Source organism: Mastomys coucha, unplaced genomic scaffold (assembly GCF_008632895.1).
Source record: "Mastomys coucha isolate ucsf_1 unplaced genomic scaffold, UCSF_Mcou_1 pScaffold12, whole genome shotgun sequence".
Taxonomy (NCBI): domain Eukaryota; kingdom Metazoa; phylum Chordata; class Mammalia; order Rodentia; family Muridae; genus Mastomys; species Mastomys coucha.
Window position 1 is genome coordinate 33,745,116 of NW_022196894.1, and position 20,018 is coordinate 33,765,133.

Genomic DNA, 20,018 nt, shown 5'->3' on the forward strand with positions numbered 1-20,018 from the left:
GTGTTTCTATCTCTGTTATTCCACCCACACTAGAAGGCCTAAGGCCATGTACTAGAAATCAAAGGCACATTGCCATGATAAATGGCCATTTTAAACTTAAAAAAACCAGACCAGTTTCAGACTTGGATCATATTTTTGTAATGCTTTTGGTGATAGCATGGAAGATTTACTCTTGGCATAAATAATTTGAGACTATATTAACCAAATCTTTAGCTAATACTTAGAAGAAAATGTAGCCACAACGATGGTGAAATAGTAAAGTTATAAGCAGCATGCCATTAATTGATGTACACAGCAGTCTTGTGTGTTCTAGCTGATCACAGACTGATTGTAGACCAGCAGTACAGTATTGGCCCAAGTTAAAGGCAGTGTGGTGCTACAAGGGTCCAAAGAAGTCAAAATCTGGAAAGCATTTATCATGTAGTATTAAGTTTACAACGTGTCATTTTAGTCACTAGATCTTAATTGTGAAGTAAGAGAATAGGGTCTTGGAGGGTATTGCTTTATTTACCTTGAAATCTGTCCTCAATATTTGTCTCCACATTTACACAGCAGGCTTTATGGAAAGCTTTCTTGACCGTTAAGGCAACCTTGTAGTTTAGTGGAAAGAGCAAAGTATTTGAGATGTGAATCTCACTTGGGTTTTGAAGTTAGCTGAACTGTTGACATAGCAGTATATAAATGTCTGTGCCTCCCGGTCACCTCAGCAGCTCCAGGAGACCAAGTAAGGGAGAAAGGGGCCCTGTAGCAAAGAATAAAAATGTAGAATTTAGTGCTGAAGTACCTGGGAAAGATTACTAGGAAAGAATTTTCTTTAAAAGGGAGAATGATTGGTTTTTAAGGTAATGATCAATTCTGCTGCCATGGTAGATTCCCTAAATAGCCATAATCATAAAGTGCCTTTCTGCTCTAAAATTGAATCACATCTTCCTTATTTTGAATTTCATCCTCAAAGAGAAGATTTTGGGTAGAACTATTGTCTCTAACATTTCCTTTTTTTCCTTTTTTATGGCTGCAGGCATAATGATTATAAAGTGGTTTCTCCTGCTTTGCGAGCTGTGGGAAACATTGTCACAGGGGATGATATTCAGACACAGGTATGAACAAGTGGTAATGTTTCTGTAAAGTCCATTGAACTTCACAAGCACAGTTCTGTCATATTGAATTTTGTATTGTTAAGCATACCAACTGATACAGTGTTTAATATTCTCAGTATTTTCAGTATCTCTTTGTTGTCCCGTGACTTGTAGCAATTGTAGGTTCTCTTAGGAAAAGTTTTTTTCCTAAGCCAGTTTTCTCTTTGCTTTTCTATGTAGTGGATCTTAGAAGCACCAAATGGGCTTTCTGGTAGTATACTTTCTAGTAGTGCCCTCCTTTTGTATATGCTAAGTTTTTTTTGTAAGAAAGACTCTTTTCTCATAGTTCCCAATGTCCATTCTACTTCTAGTAACAAGACCATCATCCACAGTGAATTGTTTAGCATTGGTGATGTTGTCTTAAAGTTATCTTTTTAGACTTCCATTATAATGAATACTTTGCTTCTTTGTTTCTATTTGTTGTTAGTAACCTCCTTTTCTTGTTCTCATTTGTTTGTGGGTGTGTTCTAAGGAGCAGTTCTTCAGCCTCATTCCTGGATTCTATAACTTCAGTCATCAGCCTTATGTGCACGGGCTATAAGAATTGAGAATTAGGTTTTAGTGGTATCAGTCAGCTTCAACTTCAATTTTTTTAATCTCTAAAAAGAAGGAAATTAGATTTGTGTTTTCAAATGTTAGAGTTACATTGTTTTTAATTTGAGTTTATTCTGTCTACAAGGGAACTCATTTCCCCCCTCTTTATCTGTTTTAGTTTCCAGTCTCAGTATTTGGCTTTAACAGTTGCCCATGCCAGTAATGCAGGTACTAACTTGATTCTACTCTTCATTCACTCTATTGCTGGATCTGTCATTGATACTCTATCACTGCTCATCCCTTGCATTTCATAGTGTAGATGTCTTAGACAAGAGAAAGAGAATGTATATTTGGTTGTACTTATATGTATTTCTCTGGAACAATACATAGGAAATTACTATCTTTGATTATCTCAGAGGATAACTTGGTTGTTGGAATATAGGAAAAGAAAGGAAGGAAAGGAGTCTTTTACCTAGGCAGTCCTTACACATTCTGAATTTTTAAAATACTGTAAGTTTGTGTGTTTTGTGTATGTGCATACACGTGCCTTAGCTCCTGTGTGGACATCTTTGTGGATGATGTTAGAGGACATCTTTGTGGGATTAGTTTTATTCTTTCATCAAAATGAGTTTTAGGGATCAAACCCGGGTTTCTAGACTTTTGTGGCAAATGAGTTTATGCACTGATACATCTTGCCAGCCCATATCTTGGATTTTTTAACCACGTTAATGTATTTATTTGGTGTGGGGTGGGGGGCAAGTTTGTAGGGCTTAGATACAGCTCAGCGATAAACGCTTGTCTAGTATATATGAGGTCCTGAGTCCAATTCCTAGTCACACACAACAGAACATTCTCACTGTCTCCCCGTTGTACCCATGTTCTTTGTTCTTGCCCTGTTTGTTCACTGCAGTTGGCCTGACCACTCTTAGCTCTGAGCTTAATACGTGCTTTTTCCCTTCATCCCCTATGCCTGTCCTGGCTACCGCTTTTCCCATAACTATAATTATACTCGTGTTGCTAATGATTCTTCATTCTTTGTGCTTTTTATATTAATTAGCATTGTATTCTTTGGAAGAGTGCATCAGATCCCATTACAGATGGTTGTGAGCCACCATGTGGTTGCTGGGAAGAGCAGTCAGTGCTCTTAACAGCTGAGCCATCTCTCTAGCCCTGTATTGCTTTTTCTAAAGCTGAGAAACATGACATAAGAAATTTGGTAGAGGGTGGATGGGGGGACAGGGAATGAAATATGGAGTGTAAAAGATGAATTAAAAATAAAATGTAAAAAAAAATTTGGTAGATAACATTAATTTTGTAAATTAGTTTTGGTATTATATCCATTTTTACGAAATTTATTCTGCCAATCCAGAATCTTTTCATTGTCTAGTGTCTTCTGAAAATTTCTTTGTCATTGTCTTGAACTTTTTTTTTTCTTCTTTGAGACAGGGTTTCCCTGTGTAGCCCTGGCTGTCCTGAAACTCACTCTGTAGACCAGGCTGACCTCGACTCAAAAATCCGCCTGCCTCTGCCTCCCAAGTGCTGGGATTAAAGGCGTGCGCCACCACCGCCCGGCTGTCTTGAACTTTTTATTGTAGAGGTCTTTCACTTCTTTGGCTAAATACTTTTCTAGATAGATTTTAGGGGGAGTTATTTTGAATGGAATATTTTTCTAATTTCTCTCAGAGTAGATTGCTGGTATAAGTAAATGTTCTTTGTTTAATTTGAATTTGTAACTTGCAACTTTAATGTATTTATTAGATCCGAGGCTGGGCACAATGGCGCACACTAGTTTCAGCACTTGAGAGGCACAGGCAGGTGGATCTCTGAATTGTGGACACCCTGGTTTACGTAGGAAGTTCTAGGCCTGTTACAGCTACACAGTAAGACCCTGCTTCAAAACAACAAAATAAAGACAAAAACAAAAGAACAAAACCGAATCAGAACTCTGTCTATAAATAGGGAGAATTTGATTTCTTCCCTTCCTGTTTTCATCCCCTTTATGTCTTTGCTTTAGCTAAAATTTTGGGCACTATTATCAAAAAAGAGAGGAGAAAATGTACATATGAATGTTATTCGTCTTTGAGGGACTGTTGGCTATAGATTTGTTGTATGTATCCTTTACTGTAAATTTGTACCATCTATTCATTCTATAAAGTCACCATAATTTTTATTGTGAAGGGATGTTGAATTTGTCAAATGCTTTCAGTCAGTTGAAGTGATTACATAGTTTCTTGTCCTTAACTCATGGTACATTACTTTTATTGATATATATTCCTTGCCTTTCTGTGATAAAGCCCACTTGGTCCTAATGTTTAATCCTTGTATCCTTGGATTTGGGTTGCAAGTATTTTTAAGAATTTTTGCATCTATATTCATCAAGGAAATTGGTCTGTAGGGTTTTTGGTTTTGTTTGTTTGTTTGTTTGTTGTTGTTGTTGTTGTTATGTCTTGACCTGATTTTGATGTCAAGATAATCCTGGCTTTGTAGAATAAATCTGGTAGTGTTCCTTAATGTTTTATGGCACAAATAAAGAGGAACTGGTATGAAGTCTCCCTTGATAGTTTACTAGGATTCTATTGCATTCATCTGGCCTCGGCTTTTCTTTGAGGGGAGGCTTTTAATAATGGTTTCAGTCAGATTGCTTGTCAAGTGTATATTTATATCTTAAGGGCTTAATTTTGGTAGATGATATACATTTAGAATTTTTTTTTAAGGTTATCCAGCTTTTCAGGCCCAAGTTATGAAAGAATAAAGCTAATTGTTTTCTTGTTCTAACTTTGTCATGGATTTTGGTAGTGAATGAGTGTATAATATATTTAGTAGTGAGAGTGTGAAGCTCCATAGCTTCAGAATGGCTGCTCTAACTACATAGAGGTTTATGAGATTTACAGACTTCAGGTCTTGTTAATTTTGGTAGGTGATTTTTATTTCATTTGCAAGGTTTTTAAATAATAAAAAATAAAAACTATTTGTGACAAAATTGATTTTAGAAAGTCCCATTTATTCTTCTGCTTTTCTGTCATGTAAGAATAGTATTTTGTCCTCACTGGCTCTTCAACCTTCCATGGCATGAGGATGCAGTAAGAAGGCTCTTTATAACTGGCAACATGAGAAATGAATTTCTGTCCTATCCCACCCCACCTCTTCCCTCTCTGTGCTTCTCTTTTCTCCTTCTTTTCTTTCTTCCCCTCCCTCTCTCCCTCCCTCCATTCTTTACTTTCTTGTCCTCCCCATGTCCCCCAAGATAGGATTTCTCTTTGTATCCTTAGCTGTCTTAGAACTCACTCTGTTGACCTTGGTGGCCTCGGAACTCAAAGATCCACCTGCCTCTACTGGGATTAAGAGGCATGCACCACTACCACCAGACTCTTTTCTTTTTGTAAATGAAAGGCAATTTTAGCTGTAAATTTTATTGTTTTAGTTGGTACATTTATTGGAAATGCATGGCTTTGTTTTAATATTGACTTATTTCTACTTGTGAAGAAATTTTCTATGTTAGGCTTTTTCTTTTAGTTTATATAATTAAGATAAATTATTTGTTGTAGTTTTATTTTACATCTATTTCGTGTCTTTATGTGCATGTGTTGGTCAGAGGAGAACTTAATGGGACTCTGTTTTTTCCTACTCTGTGGGTTGTGGAGACTGAATTCAGGTCATCAGGCTAATTGCCAGCAAATACCCTTACCCTCTGAGCCATATTGCCAATGCATGTAACAAATAGTTTTTCATATGACATGGTGTACATTTTAATTTTAGGATTTTTGACATGCAGCAGTTTTTACTAGATGAAATGTTAATTTTTTGCCTGTTATTTTAATATTGTATGTCTGAAAAGGCTTACAGCATGTCCAGATCAGTCTGAAATATGCTGATTTATTTTCTATTTTTTTCCTGGCTACTTTGTGGGTAAGCTTTTTATTTTTATTTTAAATTTTTAATTTTTTTTTTGTTTTTTTTGAGGCAGTTATTTTTATTTTTTAAAAAATATGCATTCCATCCATTTGGGTTATTTTACTTGTATAGTAAGTAAAACCATTAGATTATTTTTTATTTTGTATTTATTTCTTTATCAATACTTGCCTCTTTCTGGAATGGAATCTATTCAGTTGTACAGCCATGGATTCTTGAAATTTTCCCACACCATTTTAATGAATTTTATCTGTATAATTTTAGTTTCTGATATAATCTGATTCCTTTGCTTTTGAAAGCTGTTTTATTTAGGTTTGTTTTGGTTTTTAACTCTGTATCTTGTAGACTTCGGTATGTGTTGATTTATTGAGTACAAGGTAGAGAGAGTCCAGGAGTCAAACCTTCTTCGACTTCTAGAAAATCAGCCCCCAAAACTTAGAATGTCATTATTTAGCACCAGAGGCCTACAGCAAAGTTTCCCTCCCCGCTTTCTTTTCAGTGGAGACAGTGTTTTACAACATTTCCCTGGCTGGCCCTATAATTCTCTGTGTAGACTAAACTGTGTTTAAACTCAGTAGAAATCCACCTACCTCTGCTTCCCAAGTGCTGGGATTAATGGTATGTGTCACCACACCTGGCCCCTATTTTTAATTATTTAGAAAAGACTTAATTCATTTTATTTTGTGTATTTTGTGTACACATATGTGGGTGTACATATGTATGTGCACCATATGTAAGCTTGGTGCCCTGAGGACGGAAAGGAAAGCCTCAGATCATCTGGAACTGGAGTGGAGTTGTGTGTATGGTTATAAACCACCATGCGGGTGCAGGAACTGAGCCTGGGACCTCTGCAAGAGCAACCAGTACTCTTAACTGCTGAGCCATCTCTCCAGTGCCTCTTAGAGATTTTAAGTGCTAACATCATTGTAGATGTTTACTATGGGTTTTTGTTTTAATTCTTTTTAGTTTTTTTGGTTGTTTCATGGAGAGCCAGTTGACTATAATGATAAAGTTATCCCCAAATTCAAGATCTACCTATGTTTGCCTCCCAGGTGCTTGATTACAGGGTGTGTACCACAACACATGTCCCAGTAGTTGTGAATGTACACAATGAAACCAGTTTAATAATCTTAGAATGTATTTCAAACTCATACTAATTACTTTTTTATTGGGTTGATAATTTGACTTAAATGATCAAGGTGCTTGCCACCACCAAGCCTGCTGGTCTGAGTTTGAGTCTTAGGACACAAGATGGAAGGAGAACATCAGCTGCTGCAAACTTTTCTCTGATTTCCATATGGACTGTGATTCACTCAAGCCTGTATACGTACACAAATAAATGCAAGTTAAAAATACTTTGTGTATATAAAGTTATTTTTTAAAATGTTAGAGGAGTTTTTTTTTTCTCCTACATTTGTCTTAAAATAAGTTTGTTGAATTAAAGATGTACTTATTAACCCCCAGGGAAGTAGATACCGGAAGATCTGGGATTTCAAGATCCTCTTATATTAGGCATTGAGTTTGAGGCCAATCCGCTACATAGGACCCTGTCTCAAGAATCAAAAACACAACAAAAATTCAAAATCAAATGATAATTGAGAACAATGCTATAATTAAAACTTAAAACTCTTTTTTTCTTTTAGGTAATTTTGAATTGCTCAGCTCTTCAAAGTTTATTGCATCTGCTAAGTAGCCCAAAGGAATCTATCAAAAAAGAAGCATGTTGGACAATCTCTAATATTACAGCTGGAAATAGGGCACAGATCCAGGTGATGCTGCCATCCCTGCCCTCCTATCCCTCTATGAGAGTTCATTGTCAAGATATTTTATTTACGTGTGTGTGCCTGGTTTACTGTTTGTCATGTGTGTATGATGCTGTTGGAGACCAGAAGAGGGGATTCAGTCTCCTGGAACTGGAATTACAGGCAGTTGTAAACCATCTGTAGGTGCTAGAAAGGAAACTCAGATCCTCTGAAAGAGTAGTAAACAGCTGAGCCATCTCTCCAGCCTCTTTTTTTTTTTTTAAAGATTTATTTTTATTAATTTTATGTGTATGAGTATACTGTAGCTGTACAGATGGCCTTGAGCCCCTTGAGTCATCGTGTGTGACTGCTCTCCGGCCCTGCTTGCTCCGGGGTACTTTACTGTAGCTGTCTTCAGACGCAACAGAAGAGAGCGTTAGATCTCATTATGAGTGGTTGTGAGCCACCATGTGGTTGTCGGGATCCAAACTCAAGACCTTCTGAAGAGCAGTCAGTGCTCTTACCTGCAGAACCATCTCACCAGCCCCCCCCTCCTTTTTTTAAATCTTTAATTATAAGTAAAGTTGTTTTGGTCAGCCTTTAATATGTAGACTTTGGCATTTCTTGTAGAACTCTCAACTTCCAGTGTTATTTTTTCAGTCTAATTTTTCTTTATTCTGATGTTAGTCTTTTGGTATTTTTACTTAGCCATGCATTTTCTCTTTACCTTTAAAGTTTGGTGATTTACTGAAGATTCCCCCCCATCCCCCCCAAAAAAATTACTTGTGTTTTCAAAATGTTTTGATGGACTATATGCTAAATAGATTGTCCTGTCTTTACTTCTTATTAAATTATATTTTCCAGTGAATCCAGGTGTTAAGTTGTTTTAAAATTTTTATTGACTACTAAAGGCCTTTGTAACCTAACCCCAGCTGGCCTGAATCTCACTGTTTAGACCATGCTGTCCTGGTAGCTCCCAGAGATCTGTCTGCCTTTACCTCCTAAGTGTCAGGATTAAATGAATACCACCAGGCCTGGGAACATCTATTTTCTTTAAATATGCCCCTTTGCAGAATTTCTCGTTTTCTTTTCTTTCTTTCTTTATATATTTTTATTTATTTTTTCATGACAGGGTTTCTCTGTATCTCTGGCTGTCCTGGAACTCACTCTGTAGCCTAGGCTGGCCTTGAACTCAGAAATCCGCCTGCCTCTGTCTCCCAAGTGCTGGGATTAAAAGCATGTGCCACCACTGCCCAGCTACTCATTTTCTTGATAGAGAAAATTATACTAGCCTATATTAGGTTTCTGGGCCAGGTTCAAGCATGAAGAATGTATATTAGGAAGACTAGTGATAATATGCAACTGGAATTGAGTAAAATATGCCATTCGGTTAAAAAAAAAACACTATTTTTTATATAATACTATTAGTATTTTGAGACAGGGTCTCAGTGTATAGCCTGAAACTCACTATGTAGACCAAGTTAGCATCAAGCTCAAAGAGATCTGTCTGCCTCTCTAGTATTGTGACTAAACACTTGCATCAGCATTTCCTGGCCCAGGTAATTAAATACATTTCACCATTATTTATTGTAATTGTGTCATATACAAGTAGACAATACTGTGTATGACCTTCATTTTGATCTTGCCACCACATCTGATATTTCTAATGGCTTCTAGGAATTATAGCTCTCTGCCAGTCTTGTATAGCAAGGACTCTTTTGTTTGTTTGTTTGTTTGTTTTTCGAGACAGGGTTTTTCTGTGTAGCCTTGGCTGTCCTGGAACTCACTCTGCAGACCAGGCTGGCCTCGAACTCAGAAATCCGCCTGCCTCTGCCTCCCAAGTGCTGGATTTAAAGGCGTGCGCCACCACCGCCTGGCTAAGAACTCTTATATACTGAACATCTCTTACGACTTTTTAAGACCACAAACTCCATAAGAGTATTATCTATGGTACTAAGAATAAGCCTCCTAAAAAGATAACAGGGCTTGTGGGGATGGGTCAGCAGGTAAGAACATTTGCTGAGTGAGGCTAAAGACCCGGATTTGATCCTCAGAACTCATGGTGGAAGGAGAGAACCCATGCTCTGTCTATGCATTCATACATACACATAAATAATTAACAAAGTAAAGATTAAAAAATGGTAACAGGAAAAACAAACATCACTTGTCAAGTTAGTTCAAAAGTCAATGCTTTTAATCCTAGCACTCAAGAAGCAGAGGCAGAACTGTGAATTGTGGGCCTTGTCTACTTAGCAAGTTCAGATCAATCAGAGCTGTTTTTGGTTCTCAAAAGGAAAAGCAAAAATAAAACAAGTTGTAATGACAATTAGTAATATTTTTACAAATCATGTAACTTCCTTGTTTTTTTAACTTTTTCTTCATTTTCAGACTGTGATAGATGCTAACATGTTCCCAGCTCTTATTAGTATATTGCAAACAGCAGAGTTCCGGACAAGGAAAGAAGCTGCTTGGGCCATCACAAATGCAACTTCTGGAGGATCAGCTGAGCAGATCAAGTAAGTACTACCTAGGTAGCATCTTGCAAATTAAAGGAAAACAAGTTTGACCTCTCCCCATACCCAATATATAATCTAAAGCCTTATCTCTAAGAAAGGAATTTCTCTTTTTGTTTTTTGTTTTAAAGGGCTACTGATTTTTTTTAAGATTTATTTATTATTGTAAATAATTACACTGTAGCTGTCTTCAGATGCACCAGAAGAGAGCGTCAGATCTCATTACCAGTGGTTGTGAGCCACCATATGGTTGCTGGGATTTGAACTCAGGACCTTTGCAAGAGCAGTCAGTGCTGTTATCCGCTGAGCCATCTCTCCAGCCCAGAAAGGAATTTCTTGACTGTGAAGTCTGGCACTTTGGGAAATTATCAATATTATAATTAGACTCAGAAGTACATTTAGTCTTTAAGATATATTTTTACAATTCTAACTATTCATGTATGAGTGATGTGTGTGGGTATGTTTGTGTATGTCAGTGCAAACGCCTGGAAGACAAGACAAATGAAGTTACAGGTGGTTGTGTGGTACCTGCTGAGGACTGAACTCAGGTCCTTGAGTACAAGTGCACTTAACTTCTGAGCCATCTGTGTAACCCTTACATTTACCTTTTTTTTTTTTAAAAGGTTTCTTAATTATATGTAAGTACACTTATAGCTGTCTTCAGACACACCAGAAGAGGGCATTCGATCTCATTACAGATGGTTGTGAGCCACCATGTGGTTGCTGGATTTGAACTCAGGACCTCTGGGAGAGCAGTCAGTGTTCTTAACTGCTGAGCCATGTCTCCAGCCCACATTTAGTTTTTAATACTTGTTTTCTCTCTCTTTTCAGTTTTTTAAAGACACCTCCCTTCCTCCTTCCCCCCCTTCTCTCTCTCTCTCTCTGCTGGGTGTGTAAAAAAGACCTCTCACTTTGTGTATGTGTGTATGCGTGCACGCGTGTGCACGCCTCCCTCATGATTGTAACATCCGTGGAGGCTGGAAGAGGGCTTTATATTCCCTAGTGCTGGAGTTACAGGCAGTTGTAAGCTACCCTATGGGGTATTGGGAACTGAACTTGGGCCCTCTGGAAGAGTAGCAAACAGTCTTAAATGCTGAGCCATCTCTACAGCCTCTTTCATTTTCAGTTTTTGTTTTGTTTGTTTTATTATGTTTTTTTTAAGACATAGGTTTTGTGTCCATCCTCTGCTTTCCTGGAACTTGCTCTGTAGACCAGGCTGTCCTGGAACTCAAGGAGCTGCCCTTATTTGCCTCTGGAGTACTGGGCTTCAAGGTGTAATCACCATACCCTACTAGAATTACTTTGTTTTTGTTCGTTCGTTTGTTTGTTCATTCATTCGTTCATTTGTGACAGGGTTTCTCTGTGAAGCCCTGGCTGTACTGGAACTCACTCTGTAGACCAGGCTGGCCTCAAACTCAGAAATGCCTCCTCCTGCTTCCGAAGCGCCATGCGCCACCACAGCCCGGCTTTTACTGTTTTCTAATGCTACCTTATTGCTATTATGTTTTTACTTTTAGATTCTAAGTGTTCATTACTAGAGTATAAACAGTTAAATTTGTGTATTAGCTTTGTATAATGCCTTATATCGTAGACTTTTTGTACTTATTATCCAGGCTTGTTTTGATCAGAATGTATGTTTGTGTGTATTTCTTAACCTGCATAGACAATAATGGAAGACTTTTCTTCCATTTCTTTCTATACTCCTTTTTAAATCCTTTTTAAAAATACTGCTTGGGTTTGCATGTAGTGTGCAATAGGAATAGTTAGAGAGTATCCCTTGCTTATTCTTTGTTATTGTTTTCAAATAAGGTGTTAGGTAAACATTTCTTGTTAAGGCTCTTTATTATATTTCCTCTATCCTTAGTTTATTGTGAGGTGTTTTCTTTTCTAAATTAATAATGAAGAATGGATTTTGATGATTTTCTTAATCCCCATGTCATCAGAAGTAATTTTCATCTTTATCATAAATAGTAGAATGTTATTTTATGTATTCTCTCTTCCTTCTAGAGATCTATATATGTATTTTAAGTTTAAAGTAGTGTAGAAAAGATATGAAGATGAGTACTAAGTTTCACAGTGACAGTCCATGTATACAGGTTTCAGCTACCTCAGTTATCTCTAGTTTCTCCATATACAACTTGAGTGAGTAGAACGATGGGGATTCCATGAATATCTGCTATAAATGTGATACAGCGGTCTGTGTCTCATATTTGTTATACTGTCTGCATTACATGTTAATTCCTGCTGGAGTTAAAAGACATACACCTGTAGGGTCCTTCATTTGTTTTCTTCTTCTCTTAGCTCACACAACCTGTATTTGAGAAGTGTGCCTACATGTAGAAATAATGATAACATTAACTCATCCAAACTCTATGTACTGCTTGGGGCTGAGGGAAATGGCTTAGTTGTTCTGCAGACAGGTGGAGGGTTCCCTCAATAACAGACTATAGTCAAGATGGGTGAGCTAAATAAACTCTTTCCTCTCTGAAGTTCCATAGTTGACAGCTTGTTTTTATTTCTACAACAAGCTTGAAGATGGCTCACAGTTCAATAAAAATCTAAAAGAATTAAATATCTTGTATAACTAAATTGTCCTTTTTTGTTGATTCAGGTACCTAGTAGAACTCGGTTGTATCAAGCCACTCTGTGATCTCCTCACTGTCATGGATGCAAAAATTGTACAGGTTGCCCTAAATGGCTTAGAAAACATCCTCAGGCTTGGAGAACAAGAAGCCAAACGAAATGGCTCAGGCATTAATCCTTACTGTGCTTTGATTGAGGAAGCATATGGTAAGACTTTGACTGAGAGTGAGAAAGTGAACAATGGTCATAGAAAAGCAGACATGGAAGCAAGCGGTGGGTGACACAGTGACATTAGTGAAGTTTTGCTTCCTTCGGCCAGAAACTGCTTGCAATGTGCATTTAATTTAAGATGTTAATTTATAATATTGGCTTTTGGATGTAATAGTAATAATCATTCTGATGTGTACGTACATAGATAACCTTTACATCAAAAAAGTAGAATTAAGAATGTAATTACTCAGATTTTTAAGAAAGATTCTTCTTTATTCTTCATTTTAGGTCTGGATAAAATTGAGTTCTTACAGAGTCATGAAAACCAGGAGATCTATCAAAAGGCTTTTGATCTTATTGAGCATTACTTTGGAACCGAAGATGAGGACAGCAGCATCGCACCCCAGGTTGATCTTAGCCAGCAGCAGTACATCTTCCAGCAGTGTGAGGCTCCTATGGAAGGTTTCCAGCTTTGAAGCAACCCTCTCTTTCTTGTTCCTGTGTCAGACCAGGCTACCCAGTCAAGTCCTCTTGTGGAGCCCACAGTCCTCATGGAGCTAATCTCTCAAATGTTTTCCATAATACTGTTTGCGCTCATTTGCTTGCCTTGCGCACCTGCTCTCTTACACACATCTGGAAAACCTCTGGCTCTCTGTGGTGGAATACCCTTTTATTACAAGGGTAACCAGAACGGCCCACTCTCTTATGGAAAAATCCCTAAGCTTTGGAGATCCGCACTTACATTAGAGTCATGGGAATATATACACATACTAATGTGGCTCCCTTTTTTGTGGGGGAAAAAAGAGGACACTTCCTCATTCCGTAACGTGGGGAAAATGACATTAAAAGATAAAACTAAAACCTTTATCTTGAATTTTACACAACTACTTGGACAAGGGAGATATTTAGACTTGTGTATACGTCAGAGTACTCTTCTCGAGTTCTTCCACAGTGAATCAACCCTTGGAGTACCTGGTGGCTTTTTCTAGCCACATTTGCATTAATCCTTATTGAGATGGGATGGTTTTCTTTCCTCTAATGGAGTCATTTTCTTCAGATATTAAAGTTAAACCATCCAATCCCTCACCTTCAGCCTTCAGTGAATGTGCTTCTAGTTGTCAGGAATGCTGAAGAATTAATACTTTGACTTTTAAATGTGATCCTGGCTTGGCAGATTTTCTTAAAGCAGGAAGGAGAGAAGCATATATTAGTTTGTATGGCTTTTGCTTCTCTTTGGTTTTGTTTCTTAGGATTTGGAAGTGGTTCAGTTTTAACGCTGGTATGAAGGCTAAAAGTCCTTAAGTGAAACCATGTTCTAAAATTCAGTTAAAGAGTAAGAAGAGCATAAAACCCATCACTTTCTTTAAACCAGTGTGAGGAGAGGCTGTGTTTCTGCATTACAAAAGATACTCAGGCTTTGTGGTCCTGATCAAGGTCCTGGTAAATTGGAGTTCACCCTAGGTGCTTTTCCTCTTTGTGACTGGCAGATAACACATATTTAAACGTTACTTAGGGATTTTTTTCCTTTGTTGAGTGCAGCTCAACTCTAATGTAGTCATGCTGCATACATGCTCTTGCAGTGCAGCGTCCTTATCTTTAAAAGCATAATAGTCTCCTCAGTGTGACCTCTAGACTAAAAGGGCAGTGATCAAATAACCTCAGTAGCCCCTGATTTTATTTCATCTCCTGCTAGTACCCTACCTCCCCCAGGAAGAACATGCCCACCTCCTGCTTACTTAAAGATGACTGTAATGTACCTGCAAATGGCGCTTCCAGTGCTGTGTTCACTGACCTACATTTGTGCTTGGACTAGAAGGGGAAAGAAACAAGAAAAAAAGGATAATTGCCAAGAGAACTGCAAATGAGTTCAATGCGACTTCTCGGTGCTAGTTGGCCATCTTGGCTCAATGTTGGGACACACTATCAGAGAGGAGTCTTTTTTGTTTGTTTGTTTTTAAATGATATTCTATTCAAAATGAATTCTGAAGGAAAAGTTGCTCATGTCTGTTTCAGAGCATACCCTTTTAAATCTTTTTAGACTACTCTTCTAGAATTCATCATTACCCCAAAATAGATAAAAGCTATCTAGAAGTTGCCCTGACAAGCTATTGCACATCTCTGGTAAATCCTGCTGAATGTAAGGAATATTCAGAGTTCTCATACCTCATCATGATGTTATTTAAGCAGCCAACTTACACGACCTGATTTACTTTGAAAAATTTGTTTCATTCAAAACTAGAAAGTTCCAGAGAAAAAGGACATTTCTCAGCCAAGAGTGTGAGGCATTCTTGCCCTAGTCTTTACTTGTGTCTGCTCTGGGATGGATGCCGTCTGATGTCTGTTACTGATGGAGCAGACACTGCAAAACTAGTCAACTCCCATCTCTCCTGTTGTTTTCTAGTGCTGCTTTGTGCTGAGAGAACATGGTAGTTTACTGAACTTGACCTGTACAAGACTGATTCTTTGTAATTTTAGGGTTAAATTAGGTGGTTAATTTAAAGATGAACTTTCAATGTTGCCTTTACATCACATTACAGTATCACTTCTTTGAGAAGGGTAATAGAAGCACTGATTCATAGTAAAAATCTTGTTTTTAGCTTTGACTTTTCTTGTGGCTGATTTCTTTTTAAATTGTAAATTACTGGTAACATGTTATTTCTATAGAATGTTTTAAATTATGTACCTTCTATTGGATAGTTAACCTTTGCATCTTATAAAGGAGTTTGAATGAAAAGAAATACAAAGCACACAGAGTTGTCACCCCACCTTACCAAGAACATACAGCTGGAACTTTTGTAGCAATATCAGGGTGGCCCAGTGAGTTTAAGTCCATTAATCAGTGTGAGCTCTTTTATTTTAAACCTGACCAGAAGTTCATGAACTTTAAATATTCTGAACCTTGTTTTTATAGTAAAATGATTAAGTGTAAACATTGGAGTCCACTAAATCCCAGCAAATTCGGATGTTCTGGAACTTGAGTATTTACAAAGGAGACTTTTGTTTTTTAATGCAAGTGGAATTTTAGGGGGCACTTGTAAATTCTATTTTTAGTTTTTCACCTGGTAAAGTCTATTAATTTAGCTTAATCTTTTGAATATTTATATCAGAAAGGTGTTACTTATTACAGAAGCATGTTAGTATTTATAACACAAAACCTCTTAAGGATTTTAGATAGTGATCAGGGCAAAGTGGCTTTGTTGTTTTCCTTCTGTCTCCTTCCAAACTTTCCAAGTATGTATTTTATACTGAGAATTTTGATTTTAAAAAAAAAAAAAAAGCATTCAAAGAATTTGAGATGTAAAGGTATCTGGCACCTGAAGCACCAGAAAGTAAATACAATTGGGTGGAGAAATATCCCAGAACGTACAGATGCCGGGTGTAGAACAAATGCATTTAGGAGACTTGGCTGTGGAACACTTGTTCTTGCACCAGTCAAAGCCATCTTTAGATTGCCCTCATTAGCCCACTGCTGGAAACTCTGCTGCACTAGGGTTGTTTCTTCCACATACCAGACAAAGCTGTTGGACTCCGGGTGTTTATCAGCCTTACTGTCCTATAATAAATCTGAATTATTCCAGTTGCTGCTGACTATGCCTAAGAAAACATATGTAAGTATAATTTGTCAACCAAATTCTGTTGTACATGACTACCTACCGGCAACTTTGATTGATTTCTGTAGTGCTAAATAAACATTTCAGCTGTCTGACCCCAAATGTGGGGCTGTATTGTAAAACAGGCTTTCCTTGGGTTATGAAATTTGTTTTATTTCTGATTAAATTTGGGGAAAATTTTCATATCAATAAGCAAGCCATTTTGGCTGTTTTTAGGGGATAAAGCTTTTTTTTTTTAAGTTGGAAAGTGTGTTGAGTAAAGTGCCATAAGAAAAAGGAGTCGGTTTTTTGGGGGAGGGCGGGATTGTTTCTCAGGATCCATACATACTGTGTGCTACCTTCCACACACCAAAGTTTGCTCATTTGCAGTTTCATTTTGAAATCTTAAATTAGTAGAGCCATTTCCTTTTGTTTAGGTAAATAAATTAACTATCTGCAGAGTTGGAAGTATTTTCATCTACCTTTTCCTATCATTCAACATTAGTTAAAAGTAATTGGAGACCAGATGTGACTAAATATAATATCTGCCTGTAATATAAATGTTATTCTATAGTCTTTATTTCTAGGAAAGGGTAACTTATAAGAATGAGTACTAAGACATCAGGATAATGTTTAATAAAGTAGAGGTTTAATATTTTAAAAATATCACATTGCTAGAGCTGGAGAGATGGCTCTTGTGTTATGAGGTCATCTGTTACGAGAAGTCATTGCCCTTGAAGAAGATGGGAGTGTGGATTCCAGCACCCATATTGTTTGTAACTCCAGCTCCTGTGGATCCGGAGCTACCTTCTGGCTTTCTCAAGTACCACATGCACACATGGTATGCATGCATGCCTATGAGCAAGCACTTACAGATATAAATGAACCTTCATTTTTTTCAAAGTATCTAATTACTGTTGGTCATAAGATCATCGGAGGCTTGAGGTAAGAAAGAATTAAGGAATACTAGTTGTGGTTCTGTTTTCAGCTAAGAGTAGACTAATTTCTGTTTTCCTGTAGGTCAAATAAAAAAGGCATATTTAGTGTCCATTTTGTTCCAGGTAATTGACTAAGGGTGTTCCCTTAATCAGTCCTCTAGTTGCTATTTAAGATGGATAATTATTACCAGGCAGTAGTGGCCTTTAAGCACTTGGGAGGCAGAGGCAGGTGGATTTCTCAGTTCGAGGCCAGCCTGGTGTACAAAGTGAGTTCCAGGACAGCCAGAGCTATGCAGAAAAACCCTGTCTTGAAAAACAAAAACAAAATAACAAAAACAACAAAACAAAAAAGATGAATAATTACTACTGTATTATAGATGGAAGATCAAGACTTAATGGATTACTTTGTTTCAGTGCCATAATTCTTAGATGGTGGCTGTCCAAAGGAGAGAGCCTTGCAAGTTCTGTTTTTCATGGTCCTACATTTCTGTGCCCAGGAAGTCCTGTGCTAGATTCTTTTAATAATCATCAGTGGGCAAACCTTTTGTATTGGATCATTGTTCCCAACTGTTCCTAATTGGCAATACTTTTAAGTGACTGCATCTCATATATCACAATTGCTATTTATTTGCATATTCAGATAGATGAATTGATCCCCTTGTTCCTAAGCATCTTTCCCCTTCAGTCCTACAGTACAACAACAGTTTAAAAGAAATTCTGGCGGTTGAGTGTGAATTCAGTGACATAAGTGAAAACGGATTCTGATGTAGGGAAACGCTTCGGGGTGCAGAGTAACTGCTCTTAAACATAGATTGCCCTGTAGACATATACCTTTTGTTTATCCATTGGTTATTTCCTACTTCAAGACATTTTGACTATCCTGTGCCCTTTCTTGAGAGTGTACACTTGGTCTAGAATGCTGATTCTTTGTACTGAATGCACTCTGCCAGGCTGTAGGTGAATGCTTTGCACATGGTCAATTTTCAATAAATAGTGGATGAGGAATATACACCTGTGATAGTAATAGGTGCTGGGTTACAAGAGGAATATGCATCTGTGAGAGTAATGGGTGCACAGGTTACAAGAGGAATGAATATACATCTGTGATAGTAATGGGTGTTGGACTACAAGAAGGAATTCAGAGGGACTCTCACACAGTTGGCTGAAACTAGAATTGACAACTGTTAAAGCAAATGTATCAATATAGTGTTTCATTTGTATTTACTTTTGAGGATACAAAGAGGGACCTGAAGTTTATGAAAAAAAAAAAGCAAAACATTTTCACACCAGAAGTCTGACATCAAAGCAATAAGAGGAAGAGGGAAAGCTGCTGGTTTATTCTGCAAGTAACACATGCACCAGTGCATTTGATATATAGCAGATAGCACCTTATCAATCTGTTGTAACATATTTTAAAATTTTACAAGTTTTGTTATATGTCCACCTGAGGTGGCTAGGCTGTAGAGAGTTCCCATTTTCACATACTGTGTATATTGCAGAATAATGCTTTTTTTTTTTTTAATTCCTCTAGGCTTATGAGACAAGACAAAAAATTGGTATATTTCTTTACTCTGACAGTTTTCCTCTCCTTTTGAGGCTTACTGGCCAGGTATTTTCATGAGAAGAATTTTAAATCAAAACATAGCTTCAGTGTCTGACCTGTTGTTTTATGTCCAACACAAAATGGTGGCCTGCACAGATTTACTACAAAGCTTGAGTGACTTTTGCCCATTATTCACCTGCATATCAGTTTTGTAGCTGATAACTTTGAACTGGCCCCCATTCTGGAGTGCTGGAATTATAGGTAGGCACCACCACACCCAACTGAGTGGTACTGAGGTCTGAACTTGCAGCTTTGAGAATACTAGGCAAATATTCTACCTATTGATCCATACTTCCAACTTGACCCACGTTAGAAAATTACTAAGTATGCGGGCTCCTTTGTAATTGCAGTGTTTTTGCAGAGAATAAAGTTATGCTTTATACATCTCTATTAATGCTCCCTTAGCCCAAGGAAATCAGTGGAGTCCAGAAGAGGGACTGTAAATAAGGAACAATCTGAACTATATAGGGAAGGAGAAAATAAAACACAAAAGACCAGTGTTGGGGACAAAATGGTGCAGTGCTTGGGAGAGTGGCGTTGGCAGCAAGTAAGCACGTGATTTTACAAGGATAGCATGATTATCACATGTCTTGGGAAGAAGTCAATACTTTTTTTTGTTTGTTTTCTTCCTGAGACAGGGTTTCTTTGTGTAGCCCTGGCTGTCCTGGAACTCACTCTGTAGACCAGGCTGGCCTCGAACTCAGAAATCTGCCTGCCTCTGCCTTCCAAATGCTGGGATCAAAGGCGTGCACCACCACGCCCGGCCACTTTTTTTTTTTTTTTTTTTTAAATAAGTTTGAGCAGAAAAAAAATTTTGGCCAGGCGGTAGTGGCGCACATAAAGCTTAGAATTTGTTATTCAACGTGCTTTAGGTGAGTTAATAAAAATGGGAAGTTTTGAGTTGATACAGTCACTATATCAGAAGTCACAGTAGTCCAGGCTTCAGATGTAGCTCAGTAGTTAAAATCATTGGCTGCTTTTTAGAGGACCTGGACTATTCCCAGCACCTACATGCAGCTCACAACCATCTGTAACTCCAGGATGATGGGATGCCTCTTCTGACCCTGAGGGTATTGCATGTACACACATACATGCAGACAAAACCATACACCTAGTCAACGAGAGTAATCCATCCTCCGCTCTTCTTACCTTAAAGGAGCTGGAGAGGGAGCTCGGCTAGTAAGAGCATTTGCTGCTATTCCAGAGGACTTGGTCTTCCCAGCACCTACTTATACGTTATGGTGGGATAGGTTGGGGGGG

General features: G+C 37.7%; 1 protein-coding gene across 4 annotated transcripts in view; it reads left to right on the forward strand.

Annotated features, from left to right (window-relative positions):
- Kpna1 (karyopherin subunit alpha 1) overlaps window positions 1–16,363 on the forward strand; it is a 57,567-nt gene extending 41,204 nt beyond the window's left edge. For 3 of the 4 annotated variants that reach the window (XM_031363796.1, XM_031363794.1, XM_031363795.1), the window contains exons 10-14: window positions 1,019–1,097; window positions 7,223–7,348; window positions 9,710–9,837; window positions 12,446–12,624; window positions 12,916–16,363. In XM_031363796.1, coding sequence (XP_031219656.1) covers window positions 1,019–1,097; window positions 7,223–7,348; window positions 9,710–9,837; window positions 12,446–12,624; window positions 12,916–13,103 — 700 coding nt within the window. In that variant the 3' untranslated portion in view covers window positions 13,104–16,363. The remainder of the gene's footprint in view (window positions 1–1,018; window positions 1,098–7,222; window positions 7,349–9,709; window positions 9,838–12,445; window positions 12,625–12,915) is intronic. The other variant, XM_031363793.1, reaches the window with a different exon arrangement.
- The last annotated feature ends 3,655 nt before the right edge of the window (window positions 16,364–20,018 follow it).